This window comes from Humulus lupulus, chromosome X, assembly GCF_963169125.1.
Source record: "Humulus lupulus chromosome X, drHumLupu1.1, whole genome shotgun sequence".
Classification (NCBI taxonomy): domain Eukaryota; kingdom Viridiplantae; phylum Streptophyta; class Magnoliopsida; order Rosales; family Cannabaceae; genus Humulus; species Humulus lupulus.
This window is the reverse complement of record NC_084802.1, coordinates 186,015,426-186,036,836: the sequence shown is the minus strand read 5'-3', so window position 1 is coordinate 186,036,836 and position 21,411 is coordinate 186,015,426. Positions and strand designations below refer to the sequence as shown.

The 21,411-nt window shown below is 32.9% G+C and overlaps 3 protein-coding genes across 4 annotated transcripts; 1 reads left to right on the top strand and 2 right to left on the bottom strand.

Moving 5' to 3' along the window:
* The first annotated feature begins 1,523 nt into the window (after window positions 1-1,523).
* Window positions 1,524-4,802, top strand: LOC133803149 (elongation factor 1-gamma-like). Of its 2 annotated transcripts, none has more exons than XM_062241112.1 (8): window positions 1,524-1,700; window positions 1,811-1,849; window positions 2,154-2,303; window positions 2,402-2,462; window positions 2,553-2,605; window positions 2,949-3,050; window positions 3,152-3,668; window positions 4,232-4,802. In XM_062241112.1, exons 1-8 carry the CDS (start codon window positions 1,539-1,541, stop codon window positions 4,609-4,611), a joined length of 1,464 nt encoding a protein of 487 aa, XP_062097096.1. In that variant the 5' UTR covers window positions 1,524-1,538; the 3' UTR covers window positions 4,612-4,802. The 2 variants fall into 2 exon arrangements, with proteins under 2 accessions (XP_062097096.1, XP_062097097.1); XM_062241113.1 differs by having other exon boundaries at window positions 1,564-1,700; window positions 1,795-1,849.
* A 666-nt stretch (window positions 4,803-5,468) lies between these two features.
* LOC133804266 (endo-1,3;1,4-beta-D-glucanase-like) lies at window positions 5,469-7,828 on the bottom strand. The gene is made up of 7 exons (XM_062242410.1): window positions 7,541-7,828; window positions 7,214-7,235; window positions 6,809-6,929; window positions 6,564-6,654; window positions 6,379-6,471; window positions 5,987-6,087; window positions 5,469-5,844 (listed from the first exon to the last, which is right to left on the bottom strand). The coding sequence occupies exons 1-7, from the start codon at window positions 7,686-7,688 to the stop codon at window positions 5,704-5,706; spliced, it is 717 nt and encodes a 238-aa protein (XP_062098394.1). The 5' UTR covers window positions 7,689-7,828; the 3' UTR covers window positions 5,469-5,703.
* Window positions 7,829-15,205: 7,377 nt separating this feature from the next.
* Window positions 15,206-19,199, bottom strand: LOC133803196 (endo-1,3;1,4-beta-D-glucanase-like). Its single transcript, XM_062241171.1, has 7 exons — window positions 18,982-19,199; window positions 18,706-18,727; window positions 18,453-18,579; window positions 18,209-18,299; window positions 17,376-17,465; window positions 16,438-16,541; window positions 15,206-15,453 (listed from the first exon to the last, which is right to left on the bottom strand). The coding sequence occupies exons 1-7, from the start codon at window positions 19,130-19,132 to the stop codon at window positions 15,313-15,315; spliced, it is 726 nt and encodes a 241-aa protein (XP_062097155.1). The 5' UTR covers window positions 19,133-19,199; the 3' UTR covers window positions 15,206-15,312.
* Window positions 19,200-21,411: the final 2,212 nt, after the last annotated feature.

The window sequence follows — 21,411 nt, the reverse complement described above, 5'->3', positions numbered from 1 at the left end:
CTCAATGACTGTATAGTCATTTGATAGTTTGTTCATAGGTCTTCTTTTTTTAGATTATTCTCATGACTGAATAATGATTCTTCTTTTAGATTTGTGTGGATAATAGAAATTTAATTGAAACCTCAATTTTCGTTTCTTTTTATGGTGATAAACCTTATTAATATTTCTAATTTATGTTTTTAATATCTGGGGTCTGTGATGATGATTATGGTTATGGATGTGAATGGGTAAGAAGAAAACAAATACATGCTTTAGACTTCTTGATTCAATGAAATATATATAAATACGCATATGTATATGCTGTAAGAATTTCTTAATTTTACTTGACTGTTTTTTTATTTATTTAGGTTTTTTAATTTTTTATTTATTAAAAAGTTTGGATTTGGATGTTCAAAATTCGCAAGGAGAGGAAAGGAAAGGAAGGACAAAGAAAAAAATTATGGTTGTATTCTTGATTCTTGATATACTTTTCTTTGTATTTTGGAATTTTATAGACTTGTTTTTTCTTTTGTTTGGAATTTATGGAAACTTTATGAATTTTAATATGGTTGTATAACTTGTATTTGGACTTTATGGATTTTATAGTTGGTTGGTTTTATTAGTACTTTATAGACTTTATGCTTGTATTTTGACTTCGAAGATTATGGACTTTATTATATGAATTAATATCAAGTTTATATAATTTTTGTTTCAAATTTAAATTTCAAAGATATTTGTTTCATATTTTTCATATGGATGATAAAATTTGTCAATTTTAACCAAAATAATTGAACAAATTATCTTGTACAAATTTCTTTCAATTTATTTTGGGTAAAAAAATTATCAACATTTGACATTTTTGAAAGGCTTTTATCAAAGCCCACCTCAAGTAAGGTCCAAATCCAAAAACAGGTCCATAAAACCAGCACACATCTAACCCGATTAAACCCGAAACTCAAAAATGTGCAAAATTTGATAACTTTTCCAGCGGGTTCGGAATCAATTTTCCGCACACAAACCTACAAAATCCGAACCCATGTACTCAAAACCTGCAACCCATGTTCACCCCTACTAACATTATTAGGTCTAAGAATGGATATATATATATATATATATGTATTTTCTACCTTTGGTCTTTCAAATCGTACTTTATCAGTACTACATCAGGCAAATATTGAAAAAATGATTGGAATTCAACAAAAGAACATGTTTCCAAAGTTCGTAAGGATTTTTACATCGTAAAAATATTCCAGTGACAATGGACCATAGTTTGAGGAGAAAAAAATCTTTATTTGTCTTAAATAATTTAGCAACGAGTAATGATATCTGCATTTAAAATATGCATTCAAATATTATACACAGTGACATATCAGTATTTTTTAAAATAATAAGTTTTAATTAAAAAAAATGTGATTAGCTATACTAAACTGCCACATCACTATATATAATATATATATATAATCATATTTTGAGTTAACGTAGCCACTCTTGTATTTAAATGCCTCCCTGGTTAAAAGCCGACAACTACGATTAAAACAAGTTTATTGGAATATACTTAAATGCCTCCCGAATATTTGAGAGTAGTGACTGCAAAAGGATATTGTTGTAAAATTAAGCACAAATTGTTAACAAAAGAAAAAGAAGAAGAAAAAGAAGGTCCGTTCGCAAACCCTAAAAGAAGCTCCTTCTTCCACACTAAACCTCAACTGTTGCGGTTTCAGGTTAGCTCTGGTTCTTTTCTTGGTACTGTGATGCTGTAGTATTTGTCTCTCGATCACTGTATCGATCGATATAAATATCTCTGTTTTTCACCAGATATTTTTTTCACCAGAAAGTTGAAGGCTTCTATCAAGTGTTAAAAATGGCTCTGGTAAGCTTTTCTTAGCTTTATTTTCACTTTCACATCCTTACATTGCTTATATATTTATATCTATGTGTCTGTATAAAGCTAACCTTTGATTGAAACTAAAGACCTATCTTGCTTTCTAGTTATCTATGATTGTTTATGATTCATCTGGAGTGAAAAAGGTGTACATCCATAAGTTGTAGAGTATTTATGATGACATTTTCAAGGCTACTGGAAATTTACCCATCTGGGTATTTTTTTTCTTCGTTTTTTTAGTATAAATTACTACTGAATTTTCTTATACCATTTTCTTTTGATTTACTTTTAGGTCCTACACGCGGGAAATACCAATAAAAATGGTTTCAAGGCACTTATTGCTGCAGAATACAGCGGCGTTAAAGTGGAATTGGTCAAGAACTTTGAGATGGGTGTTTCAAATAAAACTCCAGAATTTCTTAAAATGAACCCCATTGGAAAGGTGGGCTATTTTAGTATGCAAGAAGTCTACTACGATGGATGAAAGGTGGTTTTGTCTGAACTGAAACAATTATATGTGTAATGTAATGTAATGTGCAGGTTCCTGTTTTGGAAACATCTGATGGTCCCATATTTGAGAGCAATGCCATTGCACGCTATGGTGAGTCTTGATTTTTATTTGTACTTTTTGTACATGATAGTTATCACTTATCAGTACTTGAATTTTATAGTCTACAGCTTCTTGCTGCAGTTGCTCGCTTGAAGGCCGATAATCCTCTTCTTGGATCTTCATTGATTGAAAATGTGAGTGACTTGCGAGCCATATTGCATTAGTAGGTTTATTCTCCTGTTGTGTGTTTGTTTAAGGCTATATTATTATTCTATCCCGTTTAATGATGAACACAAGCTTTCCATGCAGAATTATTATTTGTTTCTTGATTTCTTGCGATCTTTAAAATCTGTTGGCCATATGACAAGGATACTGAATATGGCCTTTGACTCTTATCAAGATATTTGAGTTCATGAACCTAATTTCCTCATGGGTGCAGTGAAACTTCCATGTGCATTTGGATTTTCATATGTGCTGGAGACGAGCATTATTATTGTCATAAACGTGATAATTATTATTGCCACTCTTGTTTTTCAGGCTCATGTGGAGCAATGGATTGATTTTGCAACTTTGGAGATTGATGTCAATATTTTGCGTTGGTTTATTCCACGAATTGGGTTTGCTGTTTACCTCCCTCCAGTTAGTTTTTCCTTCCTTCTGTTTTGCCCGTTTTAGACTAATGTTTCTATTTGGTCAACTTTTCATCTAAATTAGCTCCTTTTTTTTCTCTTGCCCACCAGTCTGAGGAAGCTACAATTGCTGCACTGAAGAGAGCACTTGATGCTTTGAATACTTATCTTGCTTCCAATACTTACTTGGTTGGACATTCTGTTACATTAGCTGATATAGTTATGATATGTAATTTGACCTTGGGATTTAGTCGCATTCTAACCAAGAGTTTTACCTCTGAGTTTCCTCACGTTGAGAGATACTTTTGGACCATGGTTAATCTGCCGAATTTCCATAAAATATTGGGTGAGGTGAAACAAGCAGACTCTGTCCCACCTGTTCAGTCGAAGAAGCCTTCACAGGTGCAAGCTGCCAAACCAAAAGCCAAGGATGAGCCAAAGAAAGAGGAGGAAGCAAAGAAAGAAAAAGCTAAACCTAAAGTAGAGGAGACTGCTGAGGAAGAAGAGGCACCCAAGCCCAAGGCAAAGAACCCTCTTGACCTTTTGCCTCCCAGTAAGATGATTCTTGATGAGTGGAAGAGGCTTTACTCTAACACCAAGACAAACTTCCGTGAAGTTGCTATCAAAGGTACTTTTTATTTTATTGAACTACATATACATAGTAAGACAGCGACATTCATTTCTGACTTCTTTTTTTATGCTCACCTTTTATAGCTCAGTCAAAATTTTGTTTGCACTGCTATCGTAGGACAGGGGCATTTATACTTGAGGCTGCTTTTTCTATCAACATTCTTCTGTTAATTTGAAGTCCACACCCAACTAATTCAGCAAAACATCCGAAAAATTGAACTGTTGATTGTTTTTTAATGTAGGGGTTTGTTGGATGATATAACCCGAACTCTTGTAATTTGATCGCTGGAGTTGCATTTTGAATTTATTAGGTCACATGAAAAAGTCGTAAAATTTGTTATTCTAATATGTATTATCTTGCATGTTTAGGTCACATGAAAAAGTCGTAAAATTTGTTATTCTAATATGTATTATCTTGCAAGTTTGCGGAGATTTAATGGTCTGAAAATGTTTTTTTCTGACAAGGATTTCCATTGGAAGTGATTGTGTTTTGTTCCTTATTTAAAGAAATTATGGCACGTAAGACTGAAATATCATTTCTTAATGTTTTCTTTCTTGCAGGATTCTGGGACATGTATGATCCAGAGGGTTACTCTCTATGGTTTTGTGATTACAAGTACAACAACGAGAATACTGTCTCATTTGTGACTTTGAACAAGGTGGGTGGTTTTCTGCAGCGAATGGATTTGGCTCGTAAATATGCATTTGGAAAGATGTTGGTGATTGGTTCAGAGCCACCATACAAGGTGAAAGGATTATGGCTATTCCGTGGACAAGAGGTTCCTCAGTTTATCATCGATGAGTGTTATGATATGGAGCTGTATGAGTGGCGCAAGGTTGACATTACTGACGAAGCTCAGAAGGAGCGTGCTAGCCAGATGATTGAAGATTATGAGCCTTTTGAGGGAGAGGCTTTATTGGACGCCAAATGTTTCAAGTAATGATAATATTGTCTAGGCTTTCTTGTTCTATTGGAAAATCATCAGCTTTTAGATTTCCAATTTTGCTTTTCAACTTCTTTTTGTGCTAGCCTTTTTGTGATGCTATTAACAACTTCTAATTTTGTTCCCAGGACAATGTAATTTATCTATAAGAATTATGCTATTTTAGTGCCTTGTTATTTGTCTTGAAATCAATTTTCTGTGACTAGAGGCGCAAGGAGAGGAGCACAGCTGCAGCTGCTGCATCTGTTTTTTCCCACAACACAGTTACAGTTGCTTTTGTTCTTGCGTAATATTCTAGCGCAAGACAGAAACTTGCCATCTTCATCATAATCTACGTGTGTTTTAACTAATAATATAGGTTGCGTGCATTTTTCGCACAATCCATAGTGTTCATACTATCATAAACCCAGAAGCAAATGCCATAAATAGTATTTATTTTAATTTGTAATGTACTTTGGGATTTTGGGATAAAAAAAACACTGTAAATGTTTGATCCATATTTGAACTACATATTTGTTAAATCCATCATTATTAACTATAGGGTGATAATAAGAGCCAAGAAAACCACTAAAATTTATCCTAATCAATCATAAACAAGTGGCAAATGAGGATTCCTAACATTTGAAAACATGCTAATCCAACTTAGCATTTTAAACTCTAAGTTTCTTAATACTCCAACTGTTCAAACATCAAAATTGTTCAAGTGTTTATTTCCTATTTTTTACTTATAAAATACACAAGCCTTTCGTCATATCATATTTTAAAATGTGGGGCACATTATTTCTATTGGTGGTTAATAAGGAGTATATTCCTATACCAATGAAAATGAAATAAGACAATATATAAGAGCCATCTGAATTCAAACATAACACCTTTATTTTTTCCTTCAAAAGTTTAAAAAGAGTGCTAAGGAAACATTCTATTTTACTCTCTTTTACACTCTTCTTCATCTATGGATGACATGTGGATATTATTCAATTTTTTATATTTTAATATTTTTTTAAATCATTAATGGAATCCAGATGTCATTCATTGATTTAAAAGAGTACAAAAGAAAGTTTATTTTACATTTCTCAAGTTTAAAATGATCTACTTGACATACTTAGAGAACCAGTCCAACATCTTCTTATGGGCCTCATTTGCAGAATTTGCAGCCACCTGATCATCCGCATTGTACCTCACTGCCCAACCATGTTCAACATTTGGAAATATCTCCACATGGCAATCGACCTGTATCAATTCAACTTTATGGTATAAATAAGCAGATGTAACACAAAGCCACTATTATTATCATAAATGTTATTAATGAATACTGTTATCTTCTGGCTCATCAGCTAAATAAGAAAAAGACTTCAATAAAAACCTTCCTTACCTCAGGTTTAGCAACTAAGATCTCCTCAAACTGTTTCAAGAGGGTAGGTGGGCCATAATCATCAATCTCAGCACCCAAAATTGCAATGGGAACATTAACTTCTGTGGAAACCATTTAAAATTTAATATGTGGTTAATCATTGTGAAAATATCCATAAATAGATTTGTCCAAGTATCTTTGCTTATAAGGTCCCAACATTATCTCATGTTTTTATTATGCTTTGAAATAGCTAAGCTGAAAAAGAAAAAAAAATTTACTTTAGTATTCCTGATTATGGATTGAGAAAATGGATTTGGTCTGTAAATGTATGACCAAGAGATCATACAGAGACACTTTCTATCTTAATTAGTACTTTATTGGATTTTGGAACTATCCAACACAAGAGCCCATACCTTTAATATTATCCAAAGAGACAAAGGAAGGATGTAATAGCACTGCAGCAGAAATAAATGATTTTGATTTTGATAGTCCAGTGACAACCTTGGCTGAATAGACAAACAAGAATTGTGAAAAATAATGGCAACAGAATAACACTAAACATAGATTAACAAAATCTAAGAAAAACCATTTCACTCACCACCCCAACAGAAGCCAGCTGCCCCAATTGAAGAAAAACCTTTGGCTTTAAGGGCTTCAACTACTGGTTTTGCATCTTCCAATCCCTTATCCTGTGAGAACATGGTCATTTATTAGACCTCCAACACCAATGTTTTAAATTATAGCCCCATGGAGCATATTTTATATGGAAATGAATGTGAAAATGTTCATATGTATTCACACACACATATATAACTAGGAAAAAATGTAAATAAAAAAGCATACTGTTCCATGATCTTTTAACCAAACTTGTAGAGGCTTGTTGTCATATACAAAAGGATCATCGTAGAAGAAGTTAGGGACAGCGACATAGAATCCAGCAGCTGCCACCTTGTCTGCCACCATCCTTTTAAAGACAAAGTAGCTTTAAAAATAACTGGAAAACCTTGTACAATTATAGTTTCCAATTATTTGGAAACATTAACCATTAGAAGAAATTTGAATATAAGTAGTGTTCGAAATCTTCAATGACCTATCATGGGATCTTGTTAACAGAGTCAAATACAGCTTAATTAGAAGACTATTTTCCACGTTCTATTCATATGGATTTACTTTCAACATCATAAGTTAAAATTTCCTTAAGCTTACATAAAAATAGATGGACAGATCGTTCTCTCAAGAATAGCATACCTTATGTTTGGGGCTTCATATCCTGCAGCATGGTCGAAAATCAACAATAGAAGAAAAATTAATACAATATTTATGATATATATATATATATATATATAGAAATTTCCAGATAGCCATGCTTAAAATCTAATAAGGAAGCATGTGATTGATTCTACACTACCGGAATAGGTCCCAGATAGTCTCTTTTGAAGTATGTTATAGGGCTTATTCGTTGCATATATATATATATATATACAAATAGAAAACAAGATTACCAAGTAAGCAATTAACTAATTTTTTTTTTAATTTAAGAAGATAGGTAACAATAGTAGTGAGAAGGGTAATGACCAAAAATGTCAGATATGAGAAGAACAGCATGTTTGGAGTTGGAAGAGGCAGAGATGTAGGTTTTGAGGCCTCCTAGTAGTTCAACGGTGCCTGCTCCACCGTGTGGGTTCAGAGTTGGTGGATTAGAACAGCACTGGGATCCTGCCATTTATTTTGGGGTATCCTTTGTCTCTTGTCAAATATATATGTATGTGCATATATTCATATGTTATAGCATAATATAAAACTAGCTTGAGTTAAACAATCAATACTAAACTTGTTTGGGTTTTCATATTGAATGTAGTCAAGTTTCGTTTTGTGTCGAGTGTGGTTGTTCCTTTCAACGGAAATGTCAACTTTGATATCTTCAAGAGACAATAGATTGCTCTATGCTTTCTTCTAACTTTAAATGCAGTTCAATCCAAATATTATATGCCAATAGTCAAAAACACACAATTTTTATTTATTTAGTTATTTGACAAATGGTGAATCCTTAGTCTGACTTGTTGTACAGATGTATTCATTTTCAGCATGTTATACAAACAAAAAAAAAAAAACATATTATAAGAATACTTTGTATAAGAATAACTTCTATTTTATTATAAAAAATTTTGGTCCCAATAATTTAGGTCAGTCAAATAAATATCAATATTATTTCATTTATTTGTATTTAAGGAAGAAAATCAAATATTTATTCCACATTTGAATTACTTGAATTACTTTTAAATATGTAATGGTTATTATGAAGTTTCTGCTATATTGTTATTGTTAAAGTTGATACTTTTAGGTATTTTGAAAGTTTTTTTTTGTACAAATACCTCTATTCAGTTATAATAACTCAATTAGAATACAATTAGTTTGGTCCCAAATGTATTCTTATATAGAGGTTTTCTTGTATGTTATGTAAATATCCTATGTGTGGTCATCATTTTTTTTTCATTTAATCGTGAAACACGAAAGAAGGAAAATATACTCGAGAAAAATAAAAATTTAGCATTTCTCTAATATTAATAGGGGAGTCTTTATTCTCTTTATGACACAGATAAGATAAGTTGTAATTTTAATTTTTTTATATGATAGTGAACAATGTAATTATAACAGATCTTGCATAAATAATTTAGGATGTCGAAATCAGAATTCAAATAATCAGTTGTATCAAAAAGAGACAAATGACCTACATGTATGTCCTTTTAAGTGGACCTACCACAATTTTCTCAATATCTCTATATATAAAAAATATGTATATAATATAAATTATTGGTTTTAACGATTTTTTTTAAACTTTAACAGAATAACATAGTATACTTTCAAAACAAATTAAAAATATATATATTTATTAATTATATTAATATAAAATATTATAAAATATCATTATTATAATTAGACATTTATTAATTATATTAATATAAATTAAAATGTTATTAAATATCATTATTATAAAAATATATAATACAATACTAGATATTTAATAATTACAAAATTAAAAATATATATTTATTAATTATATTAATAAAATTCAAATATTATAACATATCATAAATATTTATTAATTATATCAATATAAATTCAAATGTTATAAAATATCATTATTGTAATAATATTTAATACTATAGTAGATATTTATTAATTATATTAATATAAATTCAAATCTTATAAAAAATTATCATTATAATTGTTATCTCTCTTTTCCACTCGTGACATGTGGCATGACCCAATGGGCCCCTGGGTCCTCTTAAAAAGGTCCGGGCCCATCTTGAGCCCAATGAATGGGGAAGGAAGAAGTCCTGATAGCCCAATCGTCATCAAGCCCAACAATGTTCGATGGGCGCGACCGTAACGAGGGAATCGAGACTAAGATGCAGGCTCGACTCATCTTCTCGGTCCTTACCTACCTGTATCCTCTGGGATGCTAATAGAAGTGGCATACTGACTAGTCGATGGAAATAGACCTGGTCAAGAATCCAGGGGAGATATTCAGTGTCACAATGTCCGTCTTGGCAAACGAACCCAAGTTCTGGTGAACGAACCAGGACTCCGGTAAATAAACTGAGACATTAGTAAATGAACCCGGACCAGACATCAGGATAGGATAAGCCTGATCTTCCTTGACGCTGACATGTCCCTGAGAAACACGGAGGTTGGTCTCCTCAACTAACCTGCAGAAGAGGGTACAGACGGAACATACACTTTTCCTAGGAAATAGTACTGCCACTACTCTGGCAGAACTTGTCCCCAGGATCTCCTTAGAAGCCCACATAGACCAGTCCGAGCTAACGTACTATGGGCAGGTGTAAGGCTTGGCCATGCCCAAGCTAGCCCAATGGGCCCAGATTACTACATTTCCTTATATAACATTCTTTGTATTATGACTCCATTAGTGAGTAAACGGTGATTACATCCCTATTGGGACCGGATTAGTCCGGCCCAAGTCCACTGCACTTGACTGCTTATAAATTGGGTCAGTTGTGCACTATAGCGGGGATCCCATATTTTCTCTTGTAAGCAATTACTCTGCTAAAATTTGCAGAAAACTCCATTGTCAAAAGCACTCTAAAATCTAATATAATAGACTCGTGGACTAAGGGTCATTAACGCTGCAACCATGTAAAAGCTCTGTTGGTTCATCTTTTATCATTTCTTTCCAACTCTTATTTCTTAATATATTCCTAGTTTCTGAAAAACTCGATAAACATTTTGGTGCTTTTATTGAGAGCTGAAGGAAGCTTGAATCAATCTCGATCATTTGCGAAAAATGGTGAACACTAGGCATACCGTGTTTGACATGCTCACCAGCAAAAACAAGACAATGGAGAACTGTTGCTCAATAAACCATTTCCTCAAGACCAACCTAAGGATACGCCTTATCAGGGGCCTCTGCTCGACGACTTCCAGAACTTCGGGGATGGGGGTGACTACGAAGAAGGCTATTACGTGGAAGATGAAGGGGAATACGAGGATCACGAGGCCAAAAACCCCATCGATCCTAAAGAAAAGAATATGGAGCCTGGACAGGAGGATCTAGAGGTGGTTCGCCTAAGACAACAAGTCCTGGATCAAGAAGCCATGATAGCTGAACAAAAAGAAGCCACCCGCCAAATGCAAGAGTCCCTCCTGGATCTTCAGGCCTTCATTGCTGCCCAAGGATTGGCAACCAATCCTACAACTGTTTCGCCTCCAGGAATGCAGCCGCCTGTCCCAACTATCAGGACTGACATACCTAACAACACTAGCCTTATCCCTCCTCCAGGACCACATCCCGGAACCGGCTCGTCGAATCCTGATCAAGAGAAAGGAAAAGCCAAAACGACCGATCCTATGGGAAAAACAAACCCCTAGAAGAAAGCTCATCCCGTTCCAAGAACCGGGGCTGACCCAAGGCAATTCCCTAGGAAAGGGCGGATGAATCCTGTCCCAGGATGGGATCATCCGAACGATCCGTAGGGGAAGCGCCCACAAGGTACTAAGCCCCAAAATGTCCCTAGTCAGGATGAACGGGACGACACTTTTATCCCAGCACCTCTATGAACAAGGATCACGGAGGGCACAAACGTGAAGAAGAACCAAAAGTCATCAATTCGGGAGACGATACTTCCCGAGTATACTTGCGTGATGGCCTTAATGCTCGAAAAGAACGAGCCTGCAAGGAAAATATTTCCCCCTTTGGAGGCGACTTGAGGAATAACCTCAACGACCAAAGGAACGGGAGAGTCCCTCTAGATGATGGAATGGCCAAACAGTTGGCCACTCTTAAGAAGGTCACGAATCGCTTGGTTCGGAAACAAGAAGGTAGAGGTTACCATTTCGAAGAAGAGGAAAATGATCCATGCACCAAACACATCTTGGAAGTGGTACTACCAAAGGGGTTCAAAATACCGAACCTACCTGCCTACACCGGGAACGCGAACCCCAGGGATCACTTGTCCCGTTACAATTGCCTGATGATCGTGGCTCACGTTTGTGACAACGACAAGTGCTTATGTTTTTCTATCACTCTGGCTGGACCCGTAGAAGAGTGGTGGAAAAGACTTAAGCCGGGATCAATCCAATCTTGGTATGGATTGCAGTCAGCGTTCCTTAAGCAGTCTGTGGCCGCCATGAAGATGGACATGCGAATCAGCGCGCTGGCCAATATCAAACAACATCCCATGAAGACCCTCAAGGCTTACATCCAACACTTCACGGAGGAAGCCTAAAAAACTAAAGTGGATGACAGACAACGCTTTGTCTTCAGGAACCATAAACCTTTGCATGCTCTGATACCAAAATTGTAACGCCCTAAACTCCAGGGACCGTTACGGTGCACATTATAAACAGTGCTAAACTCGCTAATTGAGTCATTTGGCCATAAACGTGTAACTAGGTATGATTAACGGTTTAGAGATTTAAAATTTTTGGTTAAGATATAATGTTTTACTAGATTGTTTACTGTATACATTGGGATCCCAAAAATATAATTTAGAGCTCTATTACAAGAAAATATTTACAATCAGCCGATCTAAGTGGCAAAACAGGGTTTAGCCTTAGTTTCTCTTTCAACCCTCGGCCGTGGCGGTTGAGCAGCCGCATATGTACATGTCGTCACCTAAGCTTTCCAACTCAAGGATGGTCCAGCTTTTTTTTTTGCCTTTACTTGCACCACATAGCACCCGTGAGCCGAAGCCCAACAAGAAAACTCAATATGCTCATGAACAGTATTAACATGTCATCAAATCATAATGTGCATGCCTAGCAATAATAGCCTTCATCATGCATGCAAGCAGGTGCAAACAAATGATTATGGGGTCCTGCATCTGAATAGATGACTAATGAGTCAATCTCTGGGGACCTGCTTCTTGAATAGATGACTAGTAAATCAATCTCGGAGTGGGTGACTAATGAGGCACACCCTACATAGGTGACTAATGAGTCGCACTCTGTATAGATGACTAATGCGTCATACCCTGTGTACATGACTAATGAGTCCATATCTGTCTAGGTGACTAATGAGACACACTCTGTATAGGTGATTAATGAGTCACACTCTGTATAGATGACTAATAAGTCTATCTCTGTGTGGATGACTAAGGAGTCATACCCTGTATAGGTGACTAATGAGTCACACTCTGGAGGTCCCATACCCTCCTAGCCATGTGACATGTAGGTCACCTTAGCCTTTCTGGCTCTGGCTCTAATTAACTAGCCCTTAGACTAGACAAGCGCTTTTAATTTTCATTGAACTTGAGGTCGGTCCGGCATTAATGCTCATTCGAGTCATTCAATGCAGATGTCGATTAGATCTAATCTTTTATCGGCTTGCGTTAAACACGCTAAGACCGTTCTTGACTTATGAGTCAATATCATGTGACCAGTGCTCAGTACCACTGCCGAACTTGACTAATGAGTCACAACTTCACAGCTGATACTGACACCATTGCCAAATCTGACTAATGAGTCAGTGCCATGCACAAGTAAGCAATGCTACCAAACATATATCATATGTCAAATATCCAAACATAGGGCATTCAACATGCTTACTTATCAGTTACTAGCACAATTATGATCATGCACAAATACAGAGACTCAAGCTCTGATCAATCTCATATTCAACATTATTGGGATGCCCTAAACACATGTTTCTTGTGCATTACATGCATCACATTTAAACACCCGACATACCTCAATAATAACCATACACAAATGAGTAAGATTTCTAAGAAATTGATATGTTATCAATGTTCACATTTAAACATCCAACATGCATCAAGAATAACCATGCATGTCACATATGGGGTGCAGTTTTCTTACCTTTGGTCCAAGCACATGTTACCAATAAATAAGCCACAAGCACGATCCTGATTCCAATCATCTAGTGAAAACCTAGTCCCAACCACAAATGGTGATCCAATGAGTTCAAGTTCTAAAACCAATCCCGGAACCAAGACCTAGCCTCCGAGACATCAAATTCCACTAAACCAGGTAGTAGGAACGATCCCGAGGCCTAAGGTTTGAGTTCCCCTAACCAAAACATCAATTTGGCCAAAAAATGACATCAAGCGCCGTAGCCCTCCTGGCAAGCGCCGCGACCCTCAGGCCAAACAAAACCTCCACCTGCTTCTTCAAGCCTGGGCCACGGCGCCCAAGAACATGGTCGCGGCCCAACCTCGGACCAACCATTTTTCCTCGTTTTCAACCTTTTAAAACCTTCCAAAAACCTATTCAAACATCTCCAAACTCAAAAATCAAAGTTCCCAAATATCCCCATCATCCAAAACCAACAAAACTCAAGTCTCAAATCGAACTAAAACTCATCAAAACACAAAGTCCAATTCAAGCTTAAAAATTTTAAAAACTTAAAACTTGAATTACCTCCAATTGAGTTGTTTCCAACTAAATCCTCCGGCTAAAAAGCTTATAATCTTTCCTAGGATCGCTATGCCTCGATCCTCGCTTGAATCCGAGTCCTAAAACTCAAGTTTCCTTCGAAAATGCGATCGGGAGACAAAAATGGAACTTAGAGGGAGAGAGAGCGTACATAACATTCTTTTTATTTCCTAAAATGTTACTTCAAGCTTAAGTATCCTCAAACAAATCCTAACGCTCGGGGTCCCGAAAACACCCCGAGGGACAAAATAGTAAACCTTCAGAATTTCCTCTTGATCTTACTAACTCCACATTTATCACCAAATATTCATTCTCATTACCCAATATCCCGATAATGCTCTAAATACCCATTGACTTACTCCGAGTCAAGCATAAATCTCGTTGTGACTTTCCCACTAGCTTACCTCCTAGGATCGTCTCGTTCTGAGTAACCCTGGCATAACCAAACAATAATAAAGCATCACACACATATCACATATATGTCAAATATGCCCGAAATGGCCAAAATATGAAAATCACCCAATTACTCAAAAATAGGTTCACATGCATATTTAATACACCTAAACATGCATATAATCATTTAATAGCACAAGAAATCAATTATGGCTCTCCCGGCCACCTAATCAAGTTCCTAAACCTTATTAGGAAATTTGAGGCATTACAAATATCAAGAATATTTTGTACCTTAACTATGATAGTTTGTGATCTAAAATGTTATCGTATTATTTTTTTTTTTAAAAAAAGAAACCATAAACAAAATTTTTGTTTAATTTTTCTTCCAATATGTTTATGTCGTTTTTTTTATATATAATATTGTTTATTTATTTAAAATTTATATGACAATCATAGAAACTTAATAAAAATAATTAATAAATTTTCTAGATAAAACTAAGTAAACATGTATTGCACATTGCTTGCACCTAGTAAATATATAAATGTAGTTAGACCTAATTATTTTTTCTAATTCTTTAAAGAGAAACAATATTTATTCTAAAAAAATGGAAAAATAAATTTTAATTTTATAAATCTCTTAAAACTATGTATCAATTTTATTCAATATTTTTTTAATACAAACATTTTATTCCCGTTTCCATATATAAAAGTCATTTTATAATATATTAGAATGAAAGTAGAAGTGTTATGTTAAAACTAAAATTTAACAATATCCAATTTAAAATAATAATGATAAGTTCTGTAAAACAAAACAAAAAATAATAGAATTTTCTAAAACAAATAATCAAAATTTAAAATGATATTTAACCAAAACACCAAAATAATATTATTCTATTAGTAAATAGTAATCTTTTTAAAAAAAAAAAAAACTAATTCAACGTAAAGACATGGGAATATTTTGAACCATACATGAAAGAGAAGAAGTTTCACACCAATTTTACATGGCTTTTATTATTAGAAGAAAGAAAACTTAAAATCGATCAATTAAGATACTTAGAGAACCACTCCAACATCTTGTTATGGGCCTCATTTGCAGATTTTGAGGCTGATTCATCATCCACGTTGTACCTCACTGTCCACCCATGTTCAACCTTTGGGATTATCTCCACATAGCTGTCAACCTATACAATTACAAGCCATATAAATTAATAATGTAAACCTATTAATACATATCAATTATCATTGCGTGTGTGTGTTTTTTTTTAAAAGAAAAACAAGGTAGAGAGAAAGTGGTGACTCACTATCACAATGTAATGAAATAAATATTCTTGCAAAATAAAAAAGAAAAATAAAACCAGACGTGACAAAATCTACTTTGGCCCATTAGAGTTATTATTATTATTGTAATTGTGATGGTTGGTATAAGACATGGATGTTCTTGTTTCCCTGTTAAAAAAAAAAAAAAATTTTGACCACTTCAACTTTTGACATTAAGGGATTATAGTTTCAAGGGTTTATCTTTTTTTGGACCATGTGTTTTGTCTCGTTATCTGTTTGGACCATGTATTTTGATAAATTACTTTTTGAATCATATGTTTTGTAAAATAGTTAAAATAGAACCCTAAACTCAATTTTGATGAAGAAAAAATTGAATATAACAATACAGTTTTTAAGCAGAATGATTTTATTTTTATTCTGGATTGTTAGTTTTGTAAATTATTTGTGATTTTAGTTGACAAAACATTGACCAAAATCGAGTTTAGGGTTCTATTTTAACAATTTTACAAAACACAGGGTCCAAAAAGTAATTTATCAAAACACAGGGTCTAAACAAGTAATGAGACAAAACACATAGTCCAAAAAGATATAAACCCTAAAATATATAGTCTATCAAAATTTTTCGCTCAACTATTAATTAAAATAATTAACATTTTTGCTTCTGAAATTTTGACAACTACCAAATTATGTACACTGTTATTGTGAAAATTGTAAAGTGTTAATTATTTTATGCAAATCGTAACAGAGAGTACAATACGATAGTATCAATAGTTCAGAAAAAAAATTTATCAGACTATTTCTTTAAAAACATAATCGGATAGTGTCAAAAATTCACGGAAGGAAAAATACTATTTATTAAAAAAAATAACAACAATATATATACGTACATGAGGTACTTTAGTAGCTAAGATCTCCTTGTATTGTTCCACGAGAGCCGGTGGTGTAATACTATCAATCTCAGCTGCCAGTATCTCAATGGGAATATTAACCTCTGTAGATAAATGAACAAATAAAAGCTATTTAATTAATAATCATGTTGACTCCTATCTTATGTAATCAATAATGCAAAACTAGATAAATAAATATAATATATATTTATATAAATATATATATGTACGTGGTGACTAATCATAGTGTCAAAGCACAACATCAGCTGCCACATTAGAAATCTTCTTTATTTTGATGGGTAGGTAATCATTTGGTATTCTGTATTTTTGCAAAATATCATTTTGGTATCCTGTATTTACAATAATGCTCATTTGATATCTTGTATTTTGAAATCGTACATATTTGGTACTCTGTATTATAAAATCATACATATTTAATACCCTAAACTCAAATTTAATTAATAAAATTTTATAAATTTAATCAAAATGCTCTCAATTATATAAGTTCCAAATTTATATTTAAATACTTAATTACATATAACTGATGACAGTTTGGTCATATTGACAAAATTTTATCTATCAAATCCAAGTCTAGGGTACCAAATATGTATGATTTTAAAATATAAGGTACTATATGAGCATTATTGAAAACAGAGGGTATCAAAATAATATTTTGTAAAATTACAGATACCAAATGAATAAATTCCCTGTAGTTAAGCTAATAACGTCTATTTGGTTAAAAGTACTTTTCAAGCTAGTCATTGACTGGTAAACGGATTTGGTATATGTAATAATTTATTCAAGTGTTGAAATATAGAGGAACTTTGTATGGATATGGATTACATGATAATGCATTCCAAAACAAAACTTTATATGCTAATGAATTAGCCTAAAGTATAGTTTTAACTGTGTTAAGCACTTGAAAATAATATTCATACCCTTTATATCATCCAAAGTGACAAGAGAAGGATGTAGCAGCACAGCAGCTTCAATAGATTTTGACTTTGCAAGTTCAGTCACAACCTTGCCTGAAATGAAAAACAAATCGTTGCAACTCTTATATGCTCCAATAGTGAGATATCAAATGACCCAAAAGCTAAAAAAATCCATCTATTAGAGCCAATTAAAAAAATAAGTACAAAAACAATGGGAAATTTTATGTTATACGCATGATAACTTTGTAAATTTTTTTAATATGCCAATATAAGTTATTAGCCCAAATATATGACAATTTCAATTTTTTAGATAAAAATACCTCTAATATTCAAACACTCATTTTCGCTCTCAATCCGAACTTTCTTTCTCTAACATCTCTCATTCTCTCACCCTCTTTATCATTTTAATTTTGTAGATATCGAAAAAATATCCAAATTAAAAAAAAAAATCATCTGAAACAGATATTTGGATGAAAAAATATGACCCTCTAAATTTTTCGTTAAATTTCAGTGCAGAGCATCAAATTTCATCAAACAATACTTTTTCGACATATTTTTTCACTCAAATATTTGTTTCAGATGATTTTTTTCTTAATTTTGGTATTTTTTCGAGATCTACAATATTAGAACGAGAGAGAGTGAGAAAGTGAGAGAATGAGGGATGTTAGAGAGAGAGTTCGAATTGAGAGAAAAAATGAGTGTTTGAATCTTAGGGGTATTTTTATCTTAAAAAAAAATTAAAATGATCATATATTTAGAATAATAATTGGCATATTAAAACATTTCACTAAATTATCAAGCATATAATATCGAATTTCCCTAAACAACTCACTCACCACCCCAGCAGAAGCCAACTGCCCCAATTGCAGAAAAACCTTTGGACTTGAGAGCTTCAACTACTGGTTTTGCATCCTCAAGCCCCTTGTCCTGTTTCAATAGTTTATCAAGCTTAATTATTATAATTTATCGCCCTCTCTGGAGTATATTTTATTTTTATACGTCTAAATGAAAAAGAGACCAAATAGTACAACAAAGAGTTATTTGGAATAGAACTTGTTGAAAAAAAGCCATTCAACATACCGTTCCATGATCTTTTAACCATTCTAGTACGGGCCTACTATCGCCATCAATATTGTAGGGGTCGCCATTGAAGAAATCAGGAACCACAGCGTAGAATCCAGCAGCTGCAGCCTTGTCCGCAATCAACCTTTTAAAGGTGAAACCAGATTTAAAATGAAGAACATATATATAGAAAAACCATGCACAAGAACAATATTCTTCTGAACAGAAACTGCAGTAAAAAGTTTATAGACCAGCAAAAATAATAGCATACCTTATGTTTGGGGCTTCATATCCTGCAACATCATTAAAAATTAAAGTAACAAACGTTAGAAAACAGCATAAAGTAGAATTGCTCAATACTCAAATGCTTAAAACCTAAGATGGTCCATTAATCTCTGTTCTCTTTTTTAAATATGTACAGAGTTCATATATATTCGTTGCTTATCAACAATATTAATTATGAAAAGAAAAAAAAATGTTGAGGAAGAAGTGAAAAGTTTTCTTGATAAAGATTTGTAATTAGCGAATCTGTGAGGTGGGTAATTACCGAAAACGTCAGAGATGAGGAGAACGGCAGATTTGGAGTCAGAGGAAGAGCCAGAGATGTAGGTTTTGAGGCCACCCAGTTCCTCAAGGTAGCCTAATCCGCTGTTTGGATCCAGAGTTGGTGGATTAGAGCAGCACTGAACCCCGGCCATTGACTTTTTTTCCTTCTTTCTTTTCTTTAGTCTCTGTTTTGTTTTGTTTCACAAAAACCAAGGCATTAAAAGTAGTGAGTGCTCTGTTTCTTGTCAATTTTATAAGTATATTTGGTATTTTTTGTTGGGTAGGTAGTGTTTTTTTAGAGTATTATTTTGATATTTTCTATTTTTAATAATGTTTATATTGTATTTTGTACTTTAAAATTGTACATATTTGGTATCCTAAATTAAAATTTAATTAATAAAATTTTATCAATTTAATCAAATTACTGGCAATTATGTAAGTTCTAAATTTAAATTTAATTATTTAATTACATATAACTGATTATAGTTTGATCATATTGACAAAATTTTATTTATCAAATCTGAGTCTAGGGTATCAAATATGTATAATTTAAAAATACAGGATACCATATGAACATTATTGAAAACAGACAGTACCAAAATAATACTTTACAAAAATATAAAGTACTAAATGAGTAAATTCCCTTATTTTTTTTATTTTGTTTTCGGGTCTTATCTTAGCATGTCCTTGTTATATATCTTTGCCTTTTCTGTATATAATGTATACGTTTTTTTTTCTGTTAAGTTCCAATTTTTTTTTTTCTAAAGAAAAAACTCAAAACTAATCATATCAATTTTATATTTCAGGGTCAATACCCATAATGGTACCCTCTTTCAACAAAATATATCTTTGGTAATTAGTACTCTTTAAAATCAATTTTTAAAAAAAATTATAACATAGACTAATTAGAATACATCATCCTAATTAATTAAAGTTATTAAAAAAAATTGCCATCACTTAATTCATTAAAATTAAGCGCAATCTAGTGATTATGAACAAATTGTTGGCTAAATTCGATGAGAAGGTACAATTTTCTTTTGACTGATTTTCATTTTACATGTTACCAGGTAAGTATCATTTGGATGGGAAAATTGCAGCGAAAAATCCATTTAAGTTATGTTTGTAGTACTTAAATACTTAAATAATTTCTTTGTTTGCGAAAATTCATGTGGTTAATGTTTCGGTGAATAGTTGGTCCATGGTCATTAACAATGTTAACAGTGTTACATGTCCGTACCATATTGGACAAAAAATAATAATATAAAATAGAAATATTTGTGACAAAAATCCTTATGGAGTTATATTTGTAGCACTTAAATGTCTTTGTAGTATTTATTTTATCCAATCTGGTAACGACCATAGGCCAACTGCATACCAAAATACTAACAACAATGATTTTTACCATAAAAAAATTAATTAAACATTTTAGTACTACTAACATCATTACATAATAATTTTGGCTGCAATTTTTCATGACCCTATTTGGCTAAGCTTCTAGAATTAAAAATTATTTTTTGAGGTGTCTGGGTAAAAAAATAGAAATTTATTTTTTAATTTAGAAGTCATTTTGGGAGTAGCTGGGAGACCCTAGCTCCTCCCAAAAAAAACTTTTAAGAAGTTGTTTTTTTAAATTAAAATAATTTTTATAATTCCTAATTTACTTCTAATTTTTTTTATTAATATTCAAACACTTTAAAACGAATTTTTTATTAAAAAAAGATCTTCATGCAATAGCTATCCAAATAAAAAAAAAGCTATAATTTTAATTTATCTTTAAGTTATAAGCAAAAAGTAAAAGTTTAGTCAAGTTGGTAATAAAGCATACCAAATCTATGTTTCACTGAAATACAAATATATACATATATATATATATATGAATTCTCCTATAAACGCTTTACTTTAAGCCCTACCAGTAGGGCTCTCAGTGTTTACAACTCGTAAATAGTTTTTGGCACGATTTTTTTTATGACCGTGTATATTATAGCTATTTAGAACATCCTACAAATTTTCAGAAAATTCCAAATAGTTTACAGTACTGAAAATTAGGTTCAAACATGTTGTTGCACGCGTGACTAATTTTTTTTTATGCGCGTGGAAAACATGTTTAAACCTAGTTTTCGATACTGTAAACTATTCAGAATTTTCTGAAAAATTTGCAGGATGTTCTAAATAGCTACAATATACACGGTCATAAAAAAAAGTCGCGCCGAAAACTGTTCACGGGTCGAGAAACACTGAAAGCCCTACCAATAAAGCTTAAAGTGAAGTCCCTATAAAAAAATTATCTTATATATATATATATTCCTTATATTTCATCAGTCGAAAACTATCATTAATTACATAATAAAATATAGCGGAAAAATTAAAATATATATGTATATATAAATATATATATATATAAAAGGTTTTTTTTTTTACAGAGTCTTCACTT

Bases quoted from the DNA above. Each gene is read 5' to 3' on its own strand.
- LOC133803149 (XM_062241112.1), top strand. From the start codon at position 1,539: ATGCCTCCCGAATATTTGAGAGTAGTGACTGCAAAAGGATATTGTTGT. The intron at 2,606-2,948 runs GTGAGTGACTTG...CTTGTTTTTCAG, and splicing joins GATCTTCATTGATTGAAAAT to GCTCATGTGGAGCAATGGAT. The intron at 3,051-3,151 runs GTTAGTTTTTCC...CTTGCCCACCAG, and splicing joins TTGCTGTTTACCTCCCTCCA to TCTGAGGAAGCTACAATTGC.
- LOC133804266 (XM_062242410.1), bottom strand. From the start codon at position 7,688: ATGGCAGGATCCCAGTGCTGTTCTAATCCACCAACTCTGAACCCACAC. The intron at 6,930-7,213 runs GTATGCTATTCT...TGTCTTTAAAAG, and splicing joins TATGAAGCCCCAAACATAAG to GATGGTGGCAGACAAGGTGG. The intron at 5,845-5,986 runs GTAAGGAAGGTT...GAATTGATACAG, and splicing joins TCTTAGTTGCTAAACCTGAG to GTCGATTGCCATGTGGAGAT.
- LOC133803196 (XM_062241171.1), bottom strand. From the start codon at position 19,132: ATGGCCGGGGTTCAGTGCTGCTCTAATCCACCAACTCTGGATCCAAAC. The intron at 18,300-18,452 runs GTATGTTGAATG...CTATTGAAACAG, and splicing joins GGTTAAAAGATCATGGAACG to GACAAGGGGCTTGAGGATGC. The intron at 17,466-18,208 runs GTGAGTGAGTTG...TTTTCATTTCAG, and splicing joins AGTTGGCTTCTGCTGGGGTG to GCAAGGTTGTGACTGAACTT.